The sequence below is a fragment of the Rana temporaria genome, chromosome 8 (genome assembly GCF_905171775.1).
Source record: "Rana temporaria chromosome 8, aRanTem1.1, whole genome shotgun sequence".
NCBI classification, from domain to species: Eukaryota; Metazoa; Chordata; class Amphibia; order Anura; family Ranidae; genus Rana; species Rana temporaria.
Window position 1 is genome coordinate 117,082,499 of NC_053496.1, and position 8,869 is coordinate 117,091,367.

Here is an 8,869-nt window from a genome sequence, read left to right on the forward strand (position 1 = left end):
ATTTATAAGAAACATGTGAACAATTGGATTATGATGGATAGAACAAAATAAATTACTAATGAGATGCACCCATCCCCAAATTTAAATCAACAGCAAGTCATGGAAATACCTTTGATATGCAAGCATCTAATTAAATAGGTTGTAACAGGGATGTAATTGGCCCCTGAAAGTAAACATATTTTAATAACTGAAAAAAAAAAAGTACAGAACATTTTGTATAAAAAGGATGACAAAAAGAACTACAAGCATTTCACTAAAGCCCTTCACAAAGCTCAATCTGCAGTTATGGCTGCCAAGGGTGGAAAAGGAATAAGCGGAGGCATCAGTGGTGCTGGTGGTGCTGGTGGTGCTGGTGGTGCTGGTGGCACCGGTGGCTTTGGTGGAGGTGCAAATCAAAACAAAGGCTGTGGCAGTAAGTACAACATAAAACTGTAAGTAGAATTTTATTTAGAGTGCATATTTGTGCAGAAAATGCCCTGCATTTACTTTGAGGAGTAGTCAAATCAATTAACCTGGAAAGAGACCAAATTATCAATCTTTGTAAAGAAAATGCTGACAATTATTAAGCCATTCCTAATTGTTAGTAATAACTTTTCTAGAAAACAATTTTTAATTAAACACATGACTCGAGTACTGTAAATATATATTATGTGAATTACGCAATAAACATTGATGCCAAATAGATGCCAAAGATAAATGCCAAATCACTAAGTTTGTATTGGTTGTGTGGAATACATTTTGCCAAAGCATACTCTGGAGTTCTAGCCAGCAATGAGCATTTGTGAGATCTGAAAATGCACTCCTAAACTTGGCTTCTGCCTGAGTGCAGGGCCGTTAGCTAACATGCTGTGTGGGCTTTTGTAGGAGATTAAAACTTTCAATTTACCAAGCCATTTTTTAATGTAATGCTGGCAATGCCTTTGTTATTTGACACATTTTTGCATGTCTGTTATCAACACTAAGTTCAGGCAGGAGACAGGATGCATCTACAACCTGGCACATTTACTCTGAAAATACAAGTAACTAAAAAAATCAAGCAAATGTGTATGGATGCGGTATTGTAAGGGTACACAAGTGAGGAAACAGATTATTACATACTATATGCCCACTGTGGTTTCAGTGGTACCCGAATGTAAGTGTACTTCAGCATAGGCAATTCCAATCACTTCTGAAAATGATCTGTGTGTCTATTTACATAAGATCAAAGCATGATAATACATAGTTAGACTAGTTTCAGCATTACACTAAAATATTATATTTGGAAATGGCTACCAGCAAGTTATAATGCAATGAAATACATACTGTATGCGCAAGAAGACTAATGATATTAAAGCGTGGTCCCAATGGTATCGATAAAACATCCCAATAATAGCTATTCATACATAAACAAGATTGAGCATTCTTCAATAATATCCTGTGTCATGTATAAGGCATGATAATAAGTACAACTGTTCATTTTCATGATTGCACATAATGTAGCTATTTTATACATAAAAAGATAATAATATATGGTAAAAAAAAATTGCTTGCATATTAAAAAATAAAAATTGCAATATTTCTACGATATGTGACCTGACATTACTTTGTGAAGTATCAACATAAGCGGTTATTTAAGTATGTCATAAAATATCACCCAAAGCATCTTTTGCATGTTGTTATATATACTGTAGATTTATATGGTTTACAATTTATTAAAGCTTTTATTTTTTCCAGCTGTACCAGTTCAGCCATGCCAGGTCATTCCAGAGCCATGTGGAAGTAAGAATATTGTATATTTAACTTAAACCATGTTTTAAATTGTCACACTAGCTAAAATTGGGCAACTAGAATTGCACTTTTGATATCAGTAATAAGTTTAGAATCTCAGTCTGATTGGGAATTATGTTGAATCAGAAACACTATACTTAGCAGACTGGTAGAAGTGGGCCCAGAGCCACTTTGATTAAAGGGTCACTAAAGGAATTTTTTTTTTAGCTAAATAGCTTCCTTTACCTTACTGCAGTCCTGGTTTCATGTCCTCATTGTTCGTTTTTGCTCTGATGTTGCTGTAATCCTTCTCTGTTCTGGACACTTCCTGGTTGTGTTTCCTGATGACCACAGTACTGGGAGATTCTAGTTTCATTTTCCAAACCATCACTGCTCTATAGCTCTGTATAGCACAGAGGCAGGATAACATGCAAAAACTAAACTAGATGCAAAACGAAACTAGAGGCACATTATATGATTGAATTTTATCTATTTTTAATCAATTTTAAAAGGAATCAGTTAACTATTATGTCTCCATACCCTGTAAACAGTCATTTCAGCAAAAAAAAAAATTTCCTTCACAACTCCTTTAATAAATGTCTTACTGAAGCTAATTACAAAGTGTCATTGTGTTGGTAATATGGTCCCTAGTCCAGCATTGATAGATGTTTTCCTCAGCCTTCTTCACCTTGCTTTTAAAAAAAATGGTCACATTGGTACAATAAGCCATGCTTGGTGGCAATGCCAAAAAAGAAAATGTTATTACTCACTCATATTTCTATCTATCTATCTATCTATCTATCTATCTATCTATCTATCTATCTATCTATCTATCTATCTATACATATATATATATATACAGAGAGAGAGAGAGAGAGAGAGAGAGAGAGAGAGAGAGAGAGAGAGAGATATCTATATATCTATATCTATATATCTATCTATCTAGATAGATAGATAAATAGATAGATAGATAGATACTGTAGATAGATAGATAGATAGATAGATAGATAGATAGATAGATAGATAGATAGATAGATAGATACCAGTAGATAGATATATATAGATATTTATATCTATATATTTAACCTGCCTGGCGGTCTTCCCGAGTCTGACACGGGGTTAGATTTTCCTGCTGCGAGCGGAAACCCCGTGTCAGACTCGGGCTTGCCTCGCTAGATCCACAGGCAAAGTTACTTACCTTGTCCCTGGATCCAGCGATGCCACCGCGCTGTGTGAGCGAGCAGGACCTCGCTCGATTCACACAGTGCCTCCGTGTGACGCCGATCTCCGTTCCCTGCGACGTTACGACGCACGGGGACGGAGAACGGCGCCAAATTCAAAAAAGTAAACAAACACCTTACATACAGTATACTGTAATCTTATAGATTACAGTACTGTATGTAAAAAAAACACACCCCCCTGTCCCTAGTGGTCTGTCCTGTGTCATGCATGTCATTTTATATAATAAAAACGTTTCTTTCTCCCTGCAAACTGTAGATTGTCCATAGCAACCAAAAGTGTCCCTTTATGTCAAAAATAGTTTTAGATCAGCTAAAAAACAGCGATAATAAATTATAATCACTTGCAGAATTGTGCGATAGCGATTTGTGGGGAAATTCGTCATAAAAAAAAAAAAATAATGACAGCAACAATTCTGCAACTGAGCAAATTTCAGTGATTTTGATTTGATTACATTATTGAATAATTTTTATTATAATTATATTATTATTTGTTATAATTATTTATAATTATTTATTATATTATAATTTATAATTTTGTTTTTAAAAAAATGTCATACCCGGGATGCCTATTAGAAGCTTGTTTGGTCAGATTTAAGTGAGTTATTTCTAAAAATTACAGACCTACAATATAAAACGCCAAATTTCCTTGCAAATAATGGTACCGCTTTTAGCATGTTTTTTCTGACAGAATCATACCGCCAGGGAGGTTAAACAGATAAATAATAAATAAATACATGAAACAAAAACAAAAAACTGTATAATGGAGATACAAGGCTAAAGTATAGCTCATGGAAATGTGTATAAAAACAAAGGTAGGCCAAACAAATGGCTACAACCGTTAAGAAAGGAGACAAAACATTTTAGTAACGGGAAGACAGTGTACTAATGGAATCAGACAAATGAAAACTGGGTGTAATACTTAAGACTTGGATGTATAATACAAATACAAAAATAAATAAATAGACAGACTCAGTGGGTCTCTTGGATTTTTTCTTCCATGTTTCTACACTTTTATAATGTATTACATTGATAAACAGCCCTCAGCCTCTATTAAAATCTTTACTACCTGCTAAGATTACTGCAACTTCCTGGAAGGCAACGACTGTTGGCTTTTCCTTAGTTGAAGTATATGTAAACCCTAAAAATAAACTTCTCCTATTTGCTCCCTATTATTCCATCAATTAAATTAAAGGCATTTTGATATTTCCTAGAAAAACTGATCCTGCTAGGAATCAGTAATCTCATATGGGTTTATGTTTTCTACCTCTGTGGCACTCTTATGAGCTACCAATGTTCCCAGCTCACCTTTTGGAACTACTAAACACCTCCCACTTATGTTATGGAGATGAGGACAGAGGAAAGTGTTGTGTAGTCCTAACACACTTTCTATCTTAGGTGACAATCCACATTCCATAGATATAGTAGACTGAGTGAGCATTGTCCTCTTAGGACATACATCTAATGACCAGTACGCTGCAATATATTACACCTGTGTTCTTGGGTTTTGATATACTTTAAAACAAGTTGTCAAGAATATTAATAGATGAAAACCTCCCTAGCATTTTTATGGATAAACAGGATCAATTTGTTAAGGTCTCGTGTCACCCTGGATCATTTATCTTCAGTAATTGTAAGAAGCAAAGGTTGGATGGACACATATAGACCATATATACCAGTGTTTCATGACATAATGGCTTCTATAACTGCATGGAGTATACATAAATAACTAAATGGCATTATCTATATACTGTAATGTCATATGTACACATTATGTTGTTAAATCTGGTATATCAATGTTAGATACAATAGGGCAATAAAAGATCTAGTGAAGTAAGAACAAATCTCACAGCTATTTTTTTTTCTTGTATTTTTTTTTTTTTTACTGTCCCAGTGACAAAAGGGCAACAAGCAAGGGAACAACTCTCTACTGGGTGCATAGCCAGGTTTTAACCCTTCCAACTTTACAAAAGTGCTTTTACTGCTGTCCACATCCCTGTTTTAGGGTGTTTTCTCCATATTTCTTATTCCATACCACAGAAGAAGTAAGAAATGCCCTCCCTTTAGGACTAATGCAGAATCCCCAAATCAAAACGGGTTAGATAGAAGTTATATTGCTACTAGCCAACATTTTGTATAATTAATGTGTAATTATTGTTTAATAATTTGTGTACTGTGTCATTCTTTAGTTGTTGATCCATGCCAACAAGCTGGAGGCGGTGCTGGAGGATTTGGCGGTGGAATTGGTGGTGGAATTGGCGGTGGCATTGGCGGTGGAACACAAGGTACTGGTTACTGTAGTGGAGCCAAGAAACCGAGAAGCCAACACAAACCATTTAAAATATGTGATATTAAATGCTTAACCCCCTTAGCGGTAAACCCGAGCATGAGTCACGCTCGGGGTGGATGTGCAGAGTGTGCAGCGGCGCGGCTTACCTTTCGCAGCATCCACAGACAAGTTACTCACCTTGTCCCTGGATCCTGCGATGCCTCCCCGCTGTGTGAGCGAGCGGGTCCTCCTTGCTCGATTCACAGTCTCCCCGCGTGCCACCGATCTCCGTTTCCTGCGACGTTACGACCCACGGGGGCGGAGAACGGCACCAAATTCAAAAAAGTAAACAAACACTATACATACAGTATACTGTAATCTTATAGATTACAGTACTGTATGTAAAAAATACACACACCCCTTGTCCCTAGTGATCTGCCCAGTGTCCTACATGTTATTTTATATAATAAAAACTGTTCTTTCTGCCTGAAAACTGTAGATTGTCCAAAAGTGTCCCTTTATGTCAAAAATGGTTTTAGATCAGCTAGAAAACAGCGATAATAAATTATAATCACTTGCAGAATTGTGTGATAGCGATTTGTGGGGAAATACGTCATAAAAAAATAAAAGTTAAGGCAGCGACAATTCTGCAACTGAGCAAATTTCAGTGATTTTGAGTTGATTACATTATTGAATAATTTTTATTAGAATTATATTATTATTTGTTAGAATTATTTATAATTATTTATTATATTATAATTTATGATTTTGTTTTAAAAAAAAAATCATACCCGGGATGCCTACAAGACTCTTGTTTGGTCAGATTTAAGTGAGTTATTCCTAAGAATTGCAGGCATACAGTATAAAACGCCAAATTTCCTTGCAAAATAATTGTACCGCTTTTGGTACGTAATTCCAGACAGAATCATACCGCCAGGGAGGTTAAATGATGAACTACTGTTTCTAGATCTATACTATTAACCATTACTTAAAATTATATTTACACATGTCTTACTGTATCTTTACTGTTCTTAATCTCTTTTAAGTATATGTGATTTAGATTTTTTTTTTTTAGAAAGATACCTCAGTAGTGTATGTACTGTGTCATTCTTTAGGTATTGTTGACCCATGCCAACAAGCAGGAGGCGGTGCTGGAGGAATTGGTATAGGATTGGGCGGTGGAGTACAAGGTACTGGTTACTGTAGTGTAGCCAAGAAAATGAGAAGCCAAAATAAACCATTTAAAATATGTGAAATTTATTTCTTAAACTACTGTTTTTAGATCTCACTGTATCTTTTCTGCTCTTAATCTCAGTAAAGTCTACGTGATTTAGCACAGTATTTTTTTTAGTAAGATACCTAGTATGACTTGCATTCCTGCTCAGTAACGTATGTACTATGTCATTCTTTAGGTATTGTTGACCCATGCCAACAAGCTGGTGGAGTTGCTATTGGAGGATATGGAGGGCAAGGTACTGACAGAGCCAAAAAATAATATCACGGGAAACCAAAAAAAATTACTTTTAATATATGAGAAATTAAATGCCTTAACAACAGTTAGTAAATTATACTACATACCATTATAATTACCTTTACATGTCTGATTGTATCTTCAGTATATCCTGCCTCATAAAGCATATTGTTGATCCACTTAAACATAGTCGTGGAGTTACTACTGAAACTGGTGGACGATTTAGGGGTGGAGCACAATTAATTAACAATGAGAAACCTAAATAGACTATTTAAAATAAATTAAATAAAAAGCCACCCTTAACAGAATCTGGGGGTTCTTCCCTTTCTGCCAGCTCATGTCATTTTTTTTTTATTTAGCGCGGCCGTGTGTGGCTCCACTGACATAGCCATGCCATTCATTCATGGGAATCTGTGAATGAAAAAAACAAGTTGTATCTGTCACCACGATAGAGAGACTTGTAGTTCTCAAAAGAGCACAAGTGCAGTGACTTCATTGCACGTGTAGTCCATTAATACTTCCTCCAGCCTGTAAATAAAGATCTACACCTTGGTATGGACCTTTGGCCGAATGAATAGTCTTCAGGAGCCAGAGCATTGCACCCTGATTTCCTGATTGTGGTTGCAATGCCTTGCAGATTTCAATGCAAACAACTAAGGCCTCGTACAGACGAGGGGATCTCTGCTGGAAACGGTCCGCCGGACCGTTTCCAGCGGAGATTCCTCCTCCGGATTTTGATCCAATGGCTTGTACACACCATCGGATCAAAATCCGCGCGGAATACATCCGCGGTGACGTGTCGCGCCATCGCCATGACGATGACGCGGCGACGTGCGCGACGCTGGAAGGTAAGTACTTCCACGCATGCGTAGAATCATTACGACGCATGCGAGGGAGGGGAGCGGACGGATTGATACGGTGAGTCTGTACAGACGACCGGATCAATCCGCTGGACACGATTCAAGCGGATAGATTTCTTAGCATGCTAAGAAATTTCTATCCGCTTGAAATCGATCGGCCGGACGAATCTCCGCGGATAAATATCCGCTAGGCCGTACAGACGACCGGATTTGTCCGCTGGAACTGATCCGCCGATCAATCCCAGCGGATAGATCCGGTCATGTGTACGAGGCCTTATAAATAAAAGCTGTATCTGAGGCGGTGATAGAAATTGGCCAGTGGCAGGACAATTTTGCTTCAGTGAGAACCAGGACAGCCTCAGTGAACCACTGACCAAAATTCTATCTGTTGGTCTAAGCAGGCCTCCTACTGCTAAATGACAGTTTTTTTTTTAAATTGAAGAGAATAAGATTGGGATGCAACTGCTGTATACATATAACAACTTACATATTAGACTTACAAATTGAAATAAAAAGCTAACAAGATTTTCTCCCCCTAAACGTCATTGCAAAGTTCAGATTCTCAAACCATCTAACAAAACTCTGAATTCCCAGCTACTTGAACCTGGACAGAATCTTTCACTGCTAATAACAACATATCTGTGAACAGAAAGTGTACTGTTTGATAAGAATGTTTTATAACATAGCAAATAACATATAACTTGTATTCCTACACACGTAATAAATACTTTGTGTGCTCTTTTATAGGGATAGGTGGAGGAGTTGGAGGAGGAGCTGCTGGAGGAAATGTTGGTGGAGCTAAAGGTGGCAATTACGGAACCAAGAAATGAATATCTTAAAATAAGTTAAATTAAATGCCTAAACAACTATTTGTAAAGCTGTATTATGTATCATTATTTACAATTAACTTCACGTGTGTCTCATTTTGTCTATATTGCTGTTCATCTGAATAAAGCATACCTGATTCAGCAATGTTATTCTGTTGATGAATATTTTTTTCACTTACCTTTGAAATTATACTTTCATTTCTTCACACTTTTTTTCTGTTCTCTCCACAGAATAACACAAATTGATGTTACATATGCAACCTTCATTAATGCACATCAATAAAATCTACATTTTAAAACAATATCCATACATCCCTTTACACAACATACAGCCCACACATTCCTATCAAACATCAAGGTAGTACTACTATGACATAGTAGCAATACCATAGAAAGCAGAGACCACACACCAGTGACGTCATTTGCTTCAAAACTTTATTCCAGCAAGACAGTGTAAA

At 36.6% G+C, this 8,869-nt stretch overlaps 1 protein-coding gene across 2 annotated transcripts; it reads left to right on the forward strand.

Moving 5' to 3' along the window:
- The first annotated feature begins 229 nt into the window (after positions 1 to 229).
- Positions 230 to 8,561, forward strand: LOC120908984 (glycine-rich protein 5-like). 2 transcript variants are annotated; one of them, XM_040320535.1, is made up of 6 exons: positions 232 to 412; positions 1,714 to 1,758; positions 5,174 to 5,269; positions 6,369 to 6,443; positions 6,666 to 6,725; positions 8,332 to 8,561. In XM_040320535.1, exons 1-6 carry the CDS (start codon positions 286 to 288, stop codon positions 8,412 to 8,414), a joined length of 486 nt encoding a protein of 161 aa, XP_040176469.1. In that variant the 5' UTR covers positions 232 to 285; the 3' UTR covers positions 8,415 to 8,561. The 2 variants fall into 2 exon arrangements, with proteins under 2 accessions (XP_040176470.1, XP_040176469.1); XM_040320536.1 differs by lacking the exon at positions 6,369 to 6,443 and having other exon boundaries at positions 230 to 412.
- The last annotated feature ends 308 nt before the right edge of the window (positions 8,562 to 8,869 follow it).

Coding starts and splice junctions, on each gene's coding strand:
- LOC120908984 (XM_040320535.1), top strand. CDS start 286: ATGGCTGCCAAGGGTGGAAAAGGAATAAGCGGAGGCATCAGTGGTGCT. Junction 6,444..6,665: donor ATTGGGCGGTGGAGTACAAG/GTACTGGTTACT, acceptor GTCATTCTTTAG/GTATTGTTGACCCATGCCAA. Junction 6,726..8,331: donor TGGAGGATATGGAGGGCAAG/GTACTGACAGAG, acceptor GCTCTTTTATAG/GGATAGGTGGAGGAGTTGGA.